General features: G+C 40.6%; 1 protein-coding gene across 7 annotated transcripts; it reads left to right on the top strand.

The window, feature by feature from the left end:
* The first annotated feature begins 32 nt into the window (after window positions 1-32).
* Window positions 33-18,053, top strand: MDM2 (MDM2 proto-oncogene). Of its 7 annotated transcripts, none has more exons than XM_086884453.1 (12): window positions 39-171; window positions 523-604; window positions 693-765; window positions 3,406-3,480; window positions 3,845-3,978; window positions 4,138-4,187; window positions 5,464-5,531; window positions 5,673-5,766; window positions 8,326-8,483; window positions 9,427-9,582; window positions 10,910-10,987; window positions 12,496-18,053. In XM_086884453.1, exons 3-12 carry the CDS (start codon window positions 697-699, stop codon window positions 13,063-13,065), a joined length of 1,452 nt encoding a protein of 483 aa, XP_086740579.1. In that variant the 5' UTR covers window positions 39-171; window positions 523-604; window positions 693-696; the 3' UTR covers window positions 13,066-18,053. The 7 variants fall into 7 exon arrangements, with proteins under 7 accessions (XP_086740580.1, XP_086740577.1, XP_086740579.1 ...); XM_086884452.1 differs by having other exon boundaries at window positions 8,323-8,483; XM_086884450.1 differs by having other exon boundaries at window positions 46-63; window positions 403-604; window positions 8,323-8,483.
* Window positions 18,054-18,590: the final 537 nt, after the last annotated feature.

Raw genomic sequence — 18,590 nt, 5'->3', positions numbered from 1 at the left:
CGCCTCCCGCCGGGGCTGTGCCCGCGCGCCGCGCCAGGGGGCGCTGCGGGCACCAGCATGGCGGCGGGCGGCGCGCGCGGCGCGGCGGGGCCGCGGTAGAGGGCCCGGGCAGCGCCGCGGCGGTCCCGGCGCTCCGCCCGCAGCCGGGCAGCGGAGCGGGTTTGGTTGGCGGTGCGTGGGAATCGATCGCGGCTCGCACCGGGGCCGAGGGAGAGCCGGGGGGGTCTCTCGCTGGTCGCTCGTGCGGCCCTCGGTGCTGGGGGAAGGGCTCCCGCGGGGGAGAACGGGGCCAGGCCGCGCCGGGGCTGGCGGGCGGGGGGTGCGGGGACGCCGCGGTTCGTGCACGGCGCCGTCTCTCCACGCCGCCGGACCCCCCCGCCTTCGGCGGCCGCGGTGAGTCAGCGGCGGGCCCGTCGCGCCCGCCCGCCCCCCGCGGTGACTCGGCGGCGGCGCTGCGGATCATGCTCAGGCATGTCGGGCCGGGCCGGAGCGGGAGCTAAGCCCTGACTTGCCTCCTGGCAGCGCTATATAAGGCCCGGCTCGGCCCGGCTCGGCCCAGACACCGCCGGCGGGGTCCAGCGTGAGGGCGGGACGAGGCACTGAGGTGAGTGGGCCCCGCCGGCCTGGTGGCTGCCGCCCGCCCCGGTTGTGTGGCTGAGTGCGTTCTGAGGATGTTCTCCCCTTAACTGCAGGCAAATGTGCAATACCAAGATGTCCTCCCTTACGGATGCCTCCTCTGTCGCCGCTCCGGAGCAAGAGGCGCTGGTCAGTAGCTGTGTGGGGCGCGTGGGTTTTTTGCATGCTTTTTGCAGAGTTTTTAGCGGCTCATTCAGAAGATCCGCTGTGCTTAGCGAGCGATGGTTGGAGAAATGCCAGGAAGTCCAGCCAGTGAAGGGTGCTCTCTCTTTGGTTCTGTAGTAAGCAAATCTTAATCATAATTGAGAGTACAGGGTGATGATGTAGATCTAGACTGTTTCCTGGAGACGCTTGATGTTTTTTGCTTTCTGTTAATAAAAAGGATCCTATGATCCGATTTGATCGTGGTAAGTATTTTGGGTGGAAATTGTTAACAGGTCATAACTGAAGAGCTGTGGAAAATCTCCATACAAAAAAAAAAAAAGTACAAAACATACTGTTGGTGAAATAATCTGAAGATTTTCGACTCCCTTCTCTATTGGAATTTGTAAGACGGTTGTAAGAATCACGAGTCTTCATTTGTATTTATGGCTTTGCATTTCCAGGCTTTCCATGATACAGTGACAGTTCTGTTGTTTCGTCCGTAGTTTTCCTGAGGATGGAAGCCTTTTACACCTGAAATGCGAGTTAATAAAGTACATATGTACAATGATGGTTGAACTGGGTTATCTTGTGTAGAAGAGTAAAGCTTAATGTGGACTTTGCAGTAGAAAAATTTCAAAAATGAAATTGGAGAACAGCAGACTGTTAAAATCTGATATTTTTTTTTCATTTGTGTCTTCCTTTTTTTTACGTCACCATATCATGATACTGCAGTCTGCTGTCAGATCTTCAAGGCTGTAGTTCTTCATACTTTGAGGAGTCAGGAGGAGAGGGCTTGGGAATAAAAGTGGACTTAGTTGTGGATTCAGAGTTCTGAAACTGTGCCTTGGTACGCTTAGCTGTCAGTAGTACTTGAATAAGTTGTTTGCTTCCTTTATGAAACTCTAATATATATGCCGCATATTCTAAATAATTCACTTCTTAGGAGCGGGTGAATGGACAGTTAATGCTGTCCACAAGCTCAGTTATTTTTTTCATTATGTGTAATTCTTGCAGCTAATACCTTGTTAACTCACTAAAATGTAAGGTTGGTTTTAGCAGATCTTTGGAATGTAATGTAGGGTAGTTCCCCTCCTCCACCCTTCCCTCAAACATTTATTCCTTGTCTCATGATATTTTATTCACACTTCTCTGTTTTGGTTTGTTGCTTGTTTTTTTTTGTTTTTTTTTTACTTTCTGTGTTTATTTTTTATATTTAATTTTAGGTAATTTATCAGGATAGCTAAATATTAGCCTGGTTTTAGAATGGTTACACTATTGTTCAAGAGGTGACATGAGAGTATACTGTGCTGGGAGCATCAGTGGCTCCACAGGCTTTGCTGTTGTGTCAGCCCCTGCAGCTTGTTCTCATCTGCTGCACTGGTGCTGGCACAGCTGTGTGGGACAGTGCAGTTTGTAGGCATGGGGGAGGTGACTTTTCTTAAACTTGCCTTCCTCTGCCTCGGAAACTGTCATAGACTGCCTGTACATTAAACTGCTGGCACGGTGGGTGGGAGGCCACTGCAGAGGTAGGAGTGAGTGAAGTATCACGGAAGGGACAGGGTGTGCTTGTCCCAGAGAAGAAAAGTCTTCAGAGGTAAAGCAGCCCAGCTGGCAAATGCAAAACAAAAACCCTAGAAACTGTCACAGAAGGAAACTAAGAAAGAGGTGAACAAGTGTTTCGCTTTATGACTTGTCTGGACCTGACAGTTTCCTGTTTCCATCCTCCCTCCCCTTTGGGAATCATGGTAATGGTTAAAAGAGTAAAGCTGAACTCCCGAGGACCCGACCCTGGACTTGGAACTAATAAACAAATCTTGTAGCTCCAATTAAGGAATCTGTATTTACCAATGTGTTGAGGTTTAATCCCAGCTGCTAAGTAGCATTGAGCATCTTGTTTCCTGCCCCCCAGGTCCTTCACGGTGGGATGGGGGAATCAGAAAAAAAGGCAGAACATGTGGGTTTAGTAACTGAAGTGTAAGAGTAATAGTAAAGAAAAGGGAAAGTAGTTAAATCCAAGGAAGAAAAGTGTTGCACAATGTAATTGCTCAACACCTGCTGATGGGTTCCCAGCCTGTCCCCCAAGCATCAGTCAGCAGCTCCTGGCCAACTCCCGTGTTCATAACATTAGGTGTGACATTCTGCGGTGTGGAATATCCCTTTGGCCAGTTCAGGTAAGCTATGCTGGCCATATTCCCTTAGGGCTTGTTGTGCATCTCCTCACTGGGAGAGCATGGTACACTGAAAAGTCCTTGGTTTAGTTGTTGCTACTTAGCAACAACAAAAACATCAGTGTGTTGTCAACATTCTGCTAAATCAAAAACACAGCACTGTACTAGCTACTAGGAAGAAAATTAACTATCCCAGCTGAAACCAGGGGACAATGAACAACTGGGGTTTGATCTAAGATGTACAGTGTATAAAAAGATTAGTACAATTTGGTTCATATTATTTGCTTGTAAGTTTTAACTTTGCAAAGTGAAAAACTTAAGTGAAGATAGGTTTTAATGCAGTTGTATGTTTGCATATAAGGTTAATACAGAAGGAGGGAGACAACCTGTATAAATAAATTCTGTATTCTGTATAAATTCTGATTAGTGCATACTGTTTCTCTCCTTCCACACACAGGTTAAACCAAAGCCACTATTGCTGAAATTGTTAAAGTTAGCTGGTGCTGAAAAGGACACTTTTACTATGAAGGAGGTAAGAACTTTTAATCACTAGAGGTAGACTACAGTGAGTACAGATAGATTGTTTTGGGTTGGGTAAATGGGGGGCTAGTGTTCATACCTTGTCTAGAAATTTAGTTAAGACACTGTATTTATTCTCCTGCTGGCTTGTAACTGGGTATTCAGCAAGTTTCTCAAAAATATGAACTAAAGTTTCTGGTGATGAGTAGAGTAGCAGTGTTCTTCTGGAATGATAGATGAAAATCTGTTGGCTAAAAGAGAGTTTTAGGCAGAGTTTGAAGAGCAAATTACAATGTATTTAATATGCTTTGTCTTTTACACTTAAACTTGAAGCAACAACCTGGGTATTTAACATTTGTATTTCATTTATTTCACAGGTAATATTCTATATTGGACAATATATTATGTCTAAGCAATTATATGATGAAAAACAGCAGCATATTGTACACTGTGCAAATGATCTCCTGGGGGATTTATTTGGAGTAACAAGCTTTTCAGTAAAAGAACACAGGTAAAATGGGATTCTTTTCTGAGAATCTGGTTGGGAAATAATGAAGAACAAAGTGCATATATCCCTTTTTTAACTCTTCACGTCTACAAAGATGGTAAGCTCTCTTTTATGGTTACGTGTAGCTAACTTGTATCATATTTTTCTTTATTCCTGTTTAAGGAGACTATATTCAATGATTTCCAGAAATCTGATAGCAATCAATCAACAAGGTAAGCTTGTTTAGGAAGGTTATTTGTTTGGGAAACAGCAGTAGGGAAAATATAATTTACATAATGTATCTTGCAGGTAGTGATCAGATAACAATGAGCTCTCCCATTATTAGCTATTTGGCTTTGCTCACTATAGTCCAGAGCAATCACAAATAGTGAATCAAAGTAAACACTTGTTTCTTCAGGAGGGGAAAAATACTCTGAACAGAGCATTTGGGTAATTTTTTTTGTCTAGAACCAGAAAAAACACAGAGCTGAAAAAAAAGGCTGCTAAATTACAAAATGAAGTAATGTGCTTGTATTTGTTACTGATAAAGCCCTCAACAACATATAAAGTTTTTAATATGAAAAATTAGCTTCTTGAACATACATTACTGATGAAATCAGGGCAAAAGCTTTTTTTTTTTTCTTTTTTTTTAATGTTGAAGTTCTATTTTAATTTTCACAGCTGAATGTGAAGTACATTTAGAACTGGTCGTTCTTAGCTGTACTCAACCCCGTTTTAAATGGGCTGTATATGGTTAAATAAAAATAGAGCTTTGTGGTGATGCTGTGGAAAGCCACTCCTTCAATAGGGAATTGTTATACACAGTCCTGCAGTACAAAAATGCTCGATGTAGCTGTAATTTTTTGCCTAATACTGGGTATGAAACAGAAGCTAAACAATGGAAGCCATTTTGTGTAAATTGTCCTCTAAATCTGTATAAGGATACCCTTTGTTTCTAATTTTTCCTAGAGGCAAGTGTTCAGCTGTTGAGGATGGGAAACTTGCTGTCTTTGTCATCCCCATTGTTAAGCTTGCAAACTTAAATTTATTTTTCAATTCTTTTTTCATTAAACACTTCTTTATTAATTCAGGATCTGTCTTAGTAAGCATAAATCATTAATGATAGCTAATTTTTCTTCTATTATATGTCTTTTTAACCCAGGGTTCCCATAAGATAAGTAGCAAAAAGCACTTAGAGGAGCAAGTAATTAGATTTCATGCCTATATTATTTCATATCTGCAGAATCACAGTTTATGCACAGACTTCATTTGAAGCCATTTATAACAGAATTCTGACCTGCTTTCAGCTGGCATTTCTTTCTTGTCATTTCCACTTGAGTAATGTTTCAGGGAAGGTGCTGCACACATGTGAAAAACAAAGGAGCAGTGGTTTTTTCAATTGTTGCAAAATGTCTGGATTTTAAGTTTTACTTAGAATTTATTCTTCAAGCCTGAAATAGACTTTTTCTGCTATATTGTATTATGGGTTTCATTTTGGTTTTGTTTCAGACTCTACCCTTGGTGACACACCTGAAGATGATGCCGCATCTCCGCTCGAAGAAGAAAACGTTATTAAGGTGCTATTTTTATTTTAATAAATTTTATTCAAACATTCTATTCAGTTCTGCATGATAGTGTCAGTGGTTTAATGCAGTAAGTCAAATCTAGCTCTTTACCTGATATTCATGCTCAGGCTTACTCAGCCTTTCTGTTATCAGGAGTCTTTGCAAGAGTTAGAAGAGAAGCAGACTTCATCAAATGTGACTTCCCGACCAACTACATCTTCTAGAAGGAGGACACACAGTGAATCTGGTATCTGCAGATTTATGATGAAGAGCTTTCAGTAGCATGGCCACTTAGGGAGGAAAGCTACATTCTCTTGCCTTGCTGACTTGAAAGATGCTGACAAATACTAGTTGTGTTTCTCTGCTTATCTAAAACAAAATGTTCAGTCTGAAAGAAAAACACAATTCCTTGCATTGCTCCAGTATCATGTTACAGTTTCGATCTCTAGAATTGTTAGTAAGATGATGGAATAACTTGCTTCACAGCTCTGTTAAACTTTTTCACATCAGCAGGACATTATCAGTTGTATTATCTTCATGATGAGAACACTTTTGTTTGTAATCGACTGATACCATCAAATTAATTTCAATTCCCTCTGTAGAAAGCCACAAAAATTGACATTTTGTTGGTTCACTAAACTAAAGCCAGTTTTCTTTGGATTTCAACTGGTGAGAGGCATCAAAGGTGTGGTAGTAACACAGGATGATTTTGGATATATTGAGGTACCTCACCATTCATTAAGCACTTGTTAAAACATCTGGTGACCTAAGCATCCTATTTGCCTCCCCTTTGTCTTTACTGTGGTTATTCAATAATCACTGGCAGATACGTTTTCAAAATACAAAATGTTTCTTCTGATTAGTAGCCTTAACAATCTGGTCGGCAAAAACCTGAGTAAGTTTCTCAATGGAAGTGTTCTCTATGGTTCTACTTAAATTTATTCTCTGGAATTTCTTAGGTTAGTTTGTTCCATCACTTACTTGCCTCATGATTTGGTAGTTGTAGTTACCTGGACAGTGATACCCTTCTGTCACTCTGTAGAACTTCTTTTTCTTGACTTGCTCAGGGACATTTTTCAGTTTTTCAGCTTTCAAGTAGTATTTTTTGTGTCCCTCATAGGCCACTGTTACATTAAGTCAGTCCCAATCCAGTGCTGCGTTGCTGAGCGGTTTGCACTAAATTAAAAGAACATTTTAATGTTGTAACTAAAACTGATGAAAGGATGGAAAGTCTCAGTTAAATATCACAACCTGTAATATTTAGGCATGGCACAGAGCATATAAAGTCCTGTGTAGTGCTTACTTATTGTAGGTTTGATTATTAACTCTTGTCTTTGCATCCATTTATTAGTTTGTTACAACCTTAAGAGTTCTTTTAATATAGTGTTTTTATATACACTTTTTTTCTAATTTATAGGAAATCTTCCCTTTAAACCACTATTCTTGTTAAATTGGGATGGTAGCGGCTCCTTTGGAGCCACTTAAATAGTGTGTAGAGACCTTGTGGTGATACAGTATCAGTACGGCATGGAGCCATGACAACTAAATGAGGACAACGATGGACAGGAGCAACCTTTGGGCCTGGGGGCACCAAGTTTGGTGGGGCTCTCAGGGCGGAAAAAAGAAAAGAGAGGGGCTGAGCCAAGAAGCACCAAGGGAAAGTAAGAGAAGTCTCAAAGTATGTACAAGTGTTTTGTTCTCCTATTTTTTTTTTTTTTTTTCAATGAAAGATTCAAGACTTGAAGACTTGTGGATTGTCACAGTGTGATTTGCAAGGCGAGGGAGAAGCTGGGCAGCAGAGGGTGGGTGCAGAAGGCACCTGTGGGGGCGGCAGGCTCATAACAAGGCCTGTAGAACCAAAAGTTGTTGGCAGCTTAGGAGGTTTTACTCTGCTGCACTGAAATGCTGAATTTACAACACTTTTTTATATAAAATCATTTTTTGCCAAACGCTCTAGAAGTCAATGGAGCTGGATTTTGACTTGCCTACCCCTAAAATGCTCTACCTTTAGTCCTTGCGCTGCTGTAGCTGGTTGTTTTAAAACACAGTGTATTTACAAAGCATTGTCTTTTTGCCTTCAAACCAAGCATGCTTAGTAAGCAGAGCTTAAAGCAATGCTTTCAGAGTTCAGCTTTTGCATAGTATGTCTTGAAGATTTTCTTGATGCGGTGCAATGACAGTTCTAATGGTTCATTACAAAAGTCTTGTTGAGTAAATACAATTACATATAGTGCAACTATTCACTGATAAATATATTGAGGTGTCTGAAACTTGAACCTGAACTTACCTTGCTTAGCACAAGGTGTTCTGTATGCATGTGACCTGGGAGCTAACTGCTCTGTCTCTACAAATTCTGGGATGGATTCAAAAGCTCTCTGAAAATGCCTTTCTCTCTATTGCTGGTAGAGGGAGTGAGGACAAGTAAAATTCTGATTGTATTTCTTAAAATTAGGAAGGGTTTAACACACATCACGTGTGGAGTAAAAATTCCTTCAAATTTGCAATTGTTTTCCATGCGGAGTCTGCCATTCATAAGCTGTACTGGTGGGACAAATGGGGAAAGCCAGCCCCTAAAACACTGGTTTCAGAAATGTTTCACACTGTATGGGTTAATAAGTGTTACTGTGTCTTTTAAAATAAGTCTTAGTGCCTTTTTGCCCCATAAAAAAAATACTGAAATATTTTACTTTAATTATTAGATTTCTTTATTGTAAATTATATTTTAAGTTTCTGTTTAGAATATTCAAAACTGCACATTGCATAGATGTTTTTGAGTAATAAAAAAATTCTTGACTATGCCCAGAAGAAAATTCTTCAGATGATCTGCACAGTGAGAGAAGAAAGCGACACAAGTCAGACAGCATTTCGTTGACGTTTGATGAAAGTCTCTCATGGTGTGTAGTCAGTGGTCTGTGCCATGAAAGAAGCAATAGCAGTGATTCAACAGATTCTCTTTCCATTCCTGTAAGTCGAAATAGAAATGTAAAGTATTTTTGTGGTACGAATTTTGCAGATGCCACAAGTGCAAACATGCATCTGAAAACACAGTGTTCTTAATTAAAAGCAGCAGTGCCTTCAGTGGTGTCTGAGGAAAGAAAAGAGGTTGAAAGAAAAGGAGGTGTGTGGTGGTGGGGATTTTCATAGGTCTGCTGGCAAACCTGAAGTTTTTTAAAATATTAACCTTGAATATTCTTTAAAAACCAAGATCCTTGCTGCTTGGCACAGCATGGAAAATGTTAGGAGACAAAAAGAGTCATAGACTTCCCATAATTCAGTTAGGTGGTAGTTCTGGTACAGCTTTGGTACTGTATCCAGTGGAATGGATGCTGGTGGTGCATTGTATTCATTTGCCATGCCACTTTCTTGGAAATTTTATACTGTTTTTAGCAAACACTAAGGCAAATTATTTGTAGTTTGATAAAGTCATGCAGAGCTGAACTAACAGTGGTCCTAGTTAAATACTGTGTTCTAAATTGACAGAACTAATACTGTATCTTCAGTCTTCCTGTTTTGTAATTGTTAAGCCATGGTCTCAGACTAAAAGTTTATGAGAATAGAGAATTTAATGACATAATGCAGCCAAAAGATACCATCTTCTTGCATCTGTTCTTTCACTTTTTAGGAGGGACTTTCTGAAATAACTGCAGCCTTTCAGCTGTCTGTAAGCTGAGTGCAGTTTCTTATTACAAAGCCAACAAAAGGCCTTCAGACCTAGCATTATTTTTACCCACCTGTAATTTGTTTATCTCATAAAAAGTACTGTGTCTCACAGCAGCTGGTCCTTTCCCTTCCATATCTAATTATACAGAATAGTACAGCTTTTATCCTGAGAGTTGTTTTTAACAGTAATGTTACGTATATGGACTGGTGAAGTTGAATGTGTGCTTTCTTTTTTTGTTCTTTTCAGGATCTTGATGGTAGTTCATTAAGTGAAAATTCTGATTGGTTTGACCACAGTTCTGTATCAGACCAGTTCAGTGTTGAGTTTGAAGTTGAGTCTATTTATTCAGAAGATTATAGCCATAATGAAGAAGGGCAGGAGCTCACAGATGAAGATGATGAGGTACTATCTGCTTTCCTTGTTTGACCCTGGGGGTACAGGATGATAAATAGAAGAAATATCAACATGAAAAATTACTGTAAGTTTCCAAGGAGAACTCTTCAGGTGTATTTTTGAACTGCTGGTGTCACAGTCTGCACCCAGTCGTTCATTAAATCAAATTACACATCGATGCAATTGGGTCACTGTTATACAGCTCACCAGCCAGTGACTGAAACGGTGCCGAGGCTTTCTGTAGGCTCTGAAACAGGCTGCGTAGGAGAGTCTGGGTGCTTAACTTCTTTCACTACCTGTTGGGGTCTGTGGCAGAATGTGTACTCTAGTCTTTCTGCATTTTTAGTTCTAGAAATATGTGCTGAGCTTTGACAACACTGGATACCAAAGGAAACCTTTCTCAGTAACTTTTTCCAAAGGGATATGTCCAAGTTCTTTGCCTCTTTGAATGTAAGGGTTTCATAGAGATGCTGAACCAAAGTTTTAGAAATCATTATTGATAGGCAAGAAGACAGAAAAATTTGGATTACTGCAATTTTCAAGAGATTTCTGGAATGTTGGGAATGAAGTGAGAATATACATGGAGTTTTCTTTCTGGGTTAGTTTTCTGTTACTTTAAGAGAGGTTAATCAGCTCATGGCAAGCTTGGGTAAGTACCAGAGGCAGAATTCACCAGGGACATACATGACTGTGGTACCTGAGAGGCTGAATGGGACTGACTGTACTGATGTAGCTGTAGTGTAGTGCAGAGCTGCACCCTGAGAGGGGATGGTAATTTGGAGGAAGACAGTAGTTTTGTGAATTGCAGAATGACTGGTGTTTGAAGGGGCCTCTGGAAGTTGTCTTAAACACCTGCTGTGGCTGAGGCAGAGCTGATTGCCCAAGTCCATGTCCAGGTGCCTTTTGAATATCTCCAGGGATGGAGGCTTCATAGACGCTCAGGGCAGTGTGTGCCAGTGCTCCTTCATCTTCACAGGAAGAGGTGTCTCCTGATACTCAGAGGGAACCTCCTGTGTTTAGTGTGTGCTAGTTGCCTCTTGTGCTGCCACTGGACACACTGAAAAGAGCGTGGCTCTGTGTTCTTGATGCCAACCTTTCAGGTATTCACATGCATTGATCAGGCACCCCTTGCCCTGAGCCTTCCCCAGGCTGAACAGTCCTAGCTCTTTCAGCCTTTCCTCATGTGAGAGTTCCTCTAATCCATTAATAATCTCAATAGCCCATCCCTGGAGACTCTCCAATGGCTTGCTATCTGAAAAACTCATAAGGTTAAAAATATTTTGGGTTTTTAATTAAACGCCAAAACCCAGTTATGTATTTTTTAAATTTAAACCAGGTTTATCAGCTGACTATTTACCAGGATGAAGATAGTGATGCTGATTCCTTTGATGAAGATCCAGAGATTTCTCTAGCTGTGAGTAAAAACTTGTCTGGTGATAAATTTGGTAAGCTGACATAGAATAGATGAAGAAATATATATTAATTCTATTGCTATGAGTGATTTTTTTAAGAAGTAAATTAACTTCTATGTGGGAAGGTTCCAGTACAATATTTTAATAACTGAAAATGTGATTATTAAAGAATCTTGGAGGTTTTTTTTAATGATTAATAAACTTCCTAATCCATTAAAAAAACCCAATCCCATGCTAATTTACGATTTTGTTGACTTAATGGAAGTAAATTATTTAGAGCCTAAATCTGACTTCCTCTACAAAATGGAAAAAAATTTAAATCTTAGTCATGTACGTTTAAACAAATTATAGGAAAAGTTAGAATACCTGATTTTATTGTCCAGCTTGAACAAAGGTATCTGTAACATACAGATGTGAAGGCAAGCCTTTTTTCACAACACTACTGTAGAAGAGGCCTTTACTACATTCTTTGAGACCATTCTTGAAGGGTGGGAAGAAATTTACAGTCTTGAGGCAAAGTATGGAGATATTTGTGAAAAGACACTGCATTTTTATTCTAAAGTGTGCTATCTCCTTATTTATATTTGTTTTTCACATTTGATGCTTGAATTAAAGCTGTTAGGTGGAACTGTGAAGTGTTCAGTCCCTTGATAGTCTGTTGGACTGAGGGACTTTGTGTGCTAAAGAGCTGGCCACCTTCTGAAAACGTAGCAGTGCTTATGTGTGGAACAAGAGACCTGTACATTATTTTTAGGATTTAAAATTGGTCTTACAAGCTTTTGATGTTACTGATGTTATTCAGGACTTATGTAAGTTTTGGGTTGGTTTTTTTTTTGTTTTGATTTCCCCTACAGCCTGCATTTTTTCTAAGAAGGGTCTCTGTCCTTAAAAAGAAAATGTGTTTTTAACGAAATAGTGGTGTATTCTCATTGCAGTATATGGAGTAGCCTCTGAGAGGCTGATGCACCGCTTTGTTTTTTTCCGTTTTATTTTTTTCCTTTCCCCCTTCTTCCGTCTGTTTTCGCATTGGCCGATGTTTTGTGTCCTGCGGCTGTGTCGGAGCGCCCTCGCGCGGCCGTTCTGTGCACCGGCAGCTCCGCAAACCGCAGGGGAGGGCTCCCTCTGTCTGGAATAGTCCCCGTTCCAGAAGTCCGTAATCGAAGGGAAATTATGACCTTCTTAACACGTTTTTCAATTCTTACCCTGAAGAATTTTGTGGTCTGTTTCCTGCAGTTTTGCATAAGAAATAATAAATTGTTATATTCACAAACCTACTGCAAAACGAAGGAAGGCCAAGGTCTTTTTAAAAAAGGAACCATTTTAATCTAGAACTGTGAAATGGGGCCAAAACCACTGAATGGAATTTTAAAATTGTAAACAAGTTGATAGCTCAACATAATAATTATTTTGGCAGTAATAAGTTGTTTATAATGTCTGAATACTTCAATTGGACTTGAATTTGAATACTTCAAAAGTAGCTTAAGCTGTTCCAACCTTTGATTCACTAAAGGATTATTGGAAGTGTCCCGAATGTAATGAGATGAATCCTCCGCTTCCACGACATTGCCACAGATGCTGGGCCCTTCGCGAGGATTGGCTTCCAGATGAAAAGAGTGAGAAATTGGAAAAGAGCAAATTAGAAGCCTCCTTTCCTGCAGAGTCTGGAGAAGGTTTTGATGTTCCTGACTGCAAGAAAACAAAAATGACTGAAGAAAAAGAGCCAGCTATGGATGAGAATGAGGATAAAGCAGTACAGCTTTCTGAGTCCCAGGAAAGTGAAGGTTATTCCCAGCCATCAACATCAAGCAGCATGTTCTGTAGCAGTCAGGAGGACTTTAAGGAACCTGAGAAGAGAGAAGCACAAGACAAAGAGGAAAGCATGGAATCCAGTCTGCCTGTTACCAGCATAGAGCCATGTGTCATATGTCAGAGCAGACCTAAAAATGGCTGCATAGTACACGGCAAAACAGGACACCTCATGTCATGTTTTACGTGTGCAAAAAAGCTCAAGAAGAGGAACAAACCCTGCCCAGTATGCAGGCAGCCCATACAAATGATTGTACTAACTTATTTTAGTTAGACATATGTTGACTGGAAAGCTGCAAAAGAAACTTCATAAACTGGTTAAGAGAGTAAGAAATTATTTTTGTATGCTTATTGGAAAATTAATATTTTGTGTCTCTTGGCGTTCTGTGTGAAAAATAATTGCTGACATAAATGCACTGGAGTTATTAAGAGGTTTGTCCTATACTCATAAGTCAACTTGGAGATTTTAAATTCCTCTCAGTAGAAGTAACCAGGTCCTCTAAACCACTTGCCTCTCCAAGTGTTTAATGTTCCTTGCAAGTTAGTGACATTTGTTTTATTGAATTTAATACATGCATTAAAACCCCAAATTCAGTGATTGTTGGAGGAGAGACATGTTGAAGTGTTTATTTCTGCAAGTTCCTGATTTAAGAAAATAGATGATTATCCAGGTTCCTGTTTTTGTTGCCTGGTGAAGACATAAGGTACAATCAGACCCCTCTGAATAAGTCAATAAAATGAATAAATACAATCTTACATTCCTCCAGATAACCAAATTCTGTGGGAGATCTTACCAGGAAGTAGAGAAAGATGTGGTAGAAAATAATTAATACTTTGGAAACAGAAAAGGGTATTGTGTGCCTTTTATTTTTATAGTCTGCAATTGTAAACTTAAGGGCTGTGTGTCCCCCATGAGAAGTCATTGATCCAAGCTCAGTCATACCATTCTCTCTCAGGTATCCTGAGAATCTGACATTTGTGGGTTTGTAGGTCTGTACTGATTATGATAATGGCTATTATTAGTTTAGCAGACAAGATAAATGAAGGATATGCTATGAACTGTCATGTTAGGCAGTATTAGGGGACAGTTGTTTTCTTTTTCTGCACTTGTTTCTGACTTAGCAAAATACATTCAGCTGCACTGCTGCATTCACTGTAATAAAAATAGAAAAGAAAATCCACCTTCATCTGCAGAAACAACTGAGCTATGCAGTTCCTGTTCACAATATTCAAGTGCAGTTGTCCTTCCAACTCATTGTTCTTATCTGTATCACAAGAATTCTGAAAATCATTGGCCAACTCAAAGTTGGTCTCATTGGACCTGTTCTTTACTGCTTTTAGCTCTTGTCTCCTCGCTGTACTTTGTCAGAAACTTTGTGAACTTAAGTTCTGTGCCCAGGAAGTCTGCCTCAGTTCTGGGGGCCTTCAGGCAAGGTAGTGTGAGTGTGGGAACCAGGATGCAGTAAAGCACTCAGCTGCTTTTCACGTGGAGTTTCTGTACCCAGTGAGTGATAGTTATTCCTTTGGAAAGCTATGTTACAAGAGGAGTTGCATATTTTTAGCACGTTTTATTTTTACAGGTGGTTGCTGATTGTCTGTCCAGTAGGGAATGGCAGATAAACAGTCAGGGGAGTGCCAAGAGTGGAGGTGTAGTCCAAGTGCAGGAATTGAGCTGTGTTACCATCTTACAGGCCAAGGCTCAACAGCTTCCCTAACACCAGCAGTACAAAATTGCTGATGCCTGTGTGCTGGCACAGAGACTTCTGCTGCTCTCCTTAACTCCAGGGCTGCAAATGCCTACAAGCGCCCAGGAAAAGGATTTAAAGCAAGAACAGGAGAGACTCAGTAAATCCTTGGTTGTGGCTTGGTTGAAAAGTAGTAACTTCATAGGTAAAGACTGAATTACTGGGATCATTCATATTTTGTTCATACATTTGAGCTATTTCATTAAAAATACCGCTAAAAGATATTGGTATACCTGAAGTTCTAACATAGTTCATTTTAACTAAACAAAATACAAACCCCAATTGTATACATTCAAATTCTTACTGGCAAGTTTCTTGTCTCCTGCAGTTTGTAAAGGGGCAGCAGGTAGCTGGAGGTTCTTGGAAGTTTTTTGATCAGCAGAAACCTTTCATGGGTTTTATAGGATTTGATAATCCTTCAGCCTGAGATAGAGAAGGCCTTTGGGTAGATAGTTAATTTTTCCAAGTTGGAGTACTAAAAGAGGGCTACCTGCCTTACTTTGCACTAATTAAAAATTAATGTTTTTTTAATTTTTGATTTGATAAACTTAGGTTCAGTGAGGCTTCCAGAGGCTTTCATTGCACCTGCAGGTGAGGGAGAACTGTAGATATGTATATACAGAAGCATCAATAACATGGGGACTGTACTTAAAAAGTTACATCTTAAGAAGCTTTGTTCACTGCATTGTCTACCATGTCTTCCCCTCTCTCCATACAATGCCTTCTCTGCCCTGCCTGTATAACTGCAGTGCTGGGGGAGCAGCTGTCCTTACCTAGTTCCTGTTGGGACAAATTGTACCGTCCCACTCTTGGCATTCTTTTCCAGTCACATGCCTTCTGTTGCAGAGAATAGCCCTGGAAATACCTTCCACTCACTATGAGTGATGAGGAAATGGGGAATTTTAATTTTTGCATCTGCAAATCACTGTGTCAAGTGTTTGGGTTTCAGTTACATTTTATGGTTTAATATTCTTACTGACTTCTAGTACAACTTTAGTTTGTTTGGTGTGGGTGCTTGCCTTCCAAATGGAAGTGCTGGGTATTGATGCCTGTTCCTGCTGGGGACACTGGGAGTGCAAGTGCAGGCCTGGTGCCCGGGGGCTGTGTCACAGTCACTCCCCTGGTGACTCCCGGCTCTGCCTCCACCCCCTCTCCCAGCCTGGCCGTGCTCCGTGTGTGGGCACAAGCAGCGAGCACCCTGCTTGTTCTGGCCCTTAAACACGGTCCTGGCCTTGGGTAATGGCACAAAAATCAGTAAAGTTTTGGTACAAAAGTTGTTCCTCCTTGGTGAGGTGTTTGAGATCCTTATTTAATATCGCACACATTTTGATCGTTAATTTATTGCTGTTTGTAAATATCCTTGTGCTCACAGTTGATGTTTTGAGCTCTAATTTATTGAATTAGTCTACTGGTACGTGTATAGTTATATAAATATACTTATTTAGTAAATCACAGGCACAAGAAAAATATTTTAAGAAATGTAGCATTAAAATACAGAGAAATACTCTTTATTATATTCAGATTGAGAAGGGCACAGGAAGATTAATGGCTATGTTTCCTTCTTTCCTTCACTTAAAACAACTCTGCATTGAACATGAACAAGATTTATTAAATAGAAATAGAGCTGATGCAACATTAGCATAGTGAAAATATTTTGGTGGTGTTTTACTTTCTTTTGGAATGCTTTTGCATCCCTCAGTGCAGGCAAGGAGCTGATTGCTTCCGGGTGCTGGTAACACTGGGGGTGATGGTCTAGGAGACACAGGACCCGGTGATGGGAGTCTTTAAGGTTAATTTGCAAAGGTGGCAATGGCATTTGCCTTTTCACACATGACCAGGAAGGTTGCAGGGGAGGCCAGATGCCCACAGGATGTGGCTGTATGTGATTTTCAGTAATTTTCTTCGTCTCGTCCTTCTTGCACATCAGGTAGACAGTAGTTACGTACAAATGGTGCAAAAACTTGCATTTATTTTTTTTTTAGGAAGTACAATGAACCTACTTGTTGTTTAAATACAAGTCTTTAACTGTTTACCTGTTTGTTAGTATTGCCTTTATATTAGTATTGAAATTTACCCCACACCAGCAGGATCGTGGGCTGTGCCATCCTGTGCCTCTCTCCTTAGCAGATGATTTAGAAGGGTTAAAGTGTTTCAAAATGCTCACTGGTGAAAAGCTTACATTTCTTCTAAGAGTGTGGTACTATTTTTATCACCGAGTTCTCTTTGCTGCACATTTGTTCAAATGTCACTGTCTCTGAAGTGTCTGTGGGTATGAAGATGCTTGCAGGACTTCAGGCAGATTTTTTTTTCTCTTTTATGACTAATATGAGGAAGAGAAAATTCCTCGTTCTTACAGAAAGTGTCAACAAGAATAATTGTTTAAAAAAATAGTATCTTACGAAAGAAAGATTAGAAAATTATTAGGAGCTTAATGAAACTGAATAAACTGAATAAATAGGATGAAAATAGGGGTGAAGATTTTTTTCTTCCCCATCTTAATCTAAGGCTGCTGTTGTGTTAAGGCATAACTTTAGGTAGAGTATATGTTAAAGCAGGTAATTCATTCAGCATATTGGCTTGCCACACATGGTGGGGCAGGACTTACCCCTTATCCCAGGAAGATACAACATTTTGTTGTGCAACATTTAGCCTGAAAAGGGGCATTTGCTGTTGTGGGGCTTCCCTGTGGAAGGAGCACTGGACACGGGACTTGTGGGTGCGCAGCATTGTTGTGGTGGGGCTGTAGGGTGGCCTTGGTCCCACAGCACAGCAGAGCCTTGCTCTGGAGCATCAGCCCTCTCCTCTTCAGGGGATTCCCTGCCCTGCCTTTCCTGCTCCTCCATGCCAGAGTCCAAGGCACATCTTGCTCTTTAAAGGTTGCACAAGCAGAGCACAAACCCCAGCTTAAGATTTTAGCAATGGATTGCACTTACTCAACATGAAAAATTTTAACTAAAGTGTGGGGGGTTTGCTAGGGGGGGTTTTTAGCACAGATGCACCGAAAGCTTCAAGTGAATGCTTCTTTAGTGTATCTATAGCTATATTATACATGTGAAATTTGTCAGTGATACTTAAAAAGGTGGTGGCTCTCCTTTTGAGTAGATGTTGTTTTAGCTTAACAGCCTGCTTTCAAAGGACAGTAGTGGCTGTTAGGATGATGATAACTGAACACCTAAAATACAAATTGTTTTTCTGAAACCAGAATCTCTGTTGTCTGAGTACACATAGCTGGGATGACTGTTGAACAGAGTAGTTCATCGTGAATTTAAATGACTATGCAACACGCCTTCAAGAGCTTGACCTGGTGCATTACTTTCCAGCTACCCAGTGCATGGATGACCACAGTCAGTAACCATTAAAATGCAAATATCCACTCCAATTGCACACAGTATAGACCTATTTATGAAGAGTTCCACATGTTGCGTTTATCTTTCAGTTTTCAGTTTTTCCTTTTCTGATGAAAATTGAATACTGTGTTCCATTTAAAAGCTTTAAATAAAGATTTGTTTATATACTCCATGGTGCTCCTTTTTTCATGTCAGTTACTTGATTGTTAGGAGTTCTGGTACTTTGTCTTCACACAGATTCTTATGCAGGCTCTTCCTGCCCCCACTCAGCTGCTGGACTGCTGAATTCTATCAGATTTCTTTGGTTTGGGAAATTTTAACTCAAGGAATCTCGTTCTTCCTGCTACAAGTGGCAGGATCAGTGATGGGATTTAGTGGATAATTACTTCTCTGTGTGGTAAACAACCCACAGCAGATCAGAGGATGAGAAAAGGTAGAAAATGCAAATGGGTATGAGAAAGACATTCAAAAACCAGTCTCGCACACACAGCTGTCATTGCTGTCAGCATTGCTGTTTCAAGTTCTGAAGTGGATTCACACTGAATGTGGCCGTCTGGCAGACAAGCGGCTGATGCCCAAGCTCCACAGTCCAGCAGGTAGGGCTTGGTGTGACAGGCAGCAGTGCCTCAGGAAAGATTTTAAAAGGCATTAAAGGATTAACTGCATTCCTGCATTTTTTATTTACTGTATACAGGAAAAGATTGATG

Source organism: Cyanistes caeruleus, chromosome 4 (genome assembly GCF_971803275.1).
Source record: "Cyanistes caeruleus chromosome 4, bCyaCae1.hap1.1, whole genome shotgun sequence".
NCBI classification, from domain to species: domain Eukaryota; kingdom Metazoa; phylum Chordata; class Aves; order Passeriformes; family Paridae; genus Cyanistes; species Cyanistes caeruleus.
The sequence above is the reverse complement of the archived record's forward strand: the minus strand, read 5'-3'. Positions and strand labels throughout refer to the sequence as shown.

Coding starts and splice junctions, on each gene's coding strand:
- MDM2 (XM_086884454.1), top strand. CDS start 697: ATGTGCAATACCAAGATGTCCTCCCTTACGGATGCCTCCTCTGTCGCC. Junction 4,188..5,463: donor GATAGCAATCAATCAACAAG/GTAAGCTTGTTT, acceptor GTTTTGTTTCAG/ACTCTACCCTTGGTGACACA. Junction 9,583..10,909: donor TCACAGATGAAGATGATGAG/GTACTATCTGCT, acceptor AATTTAAACCAG/GTTTATCAGCTGACTATTTA.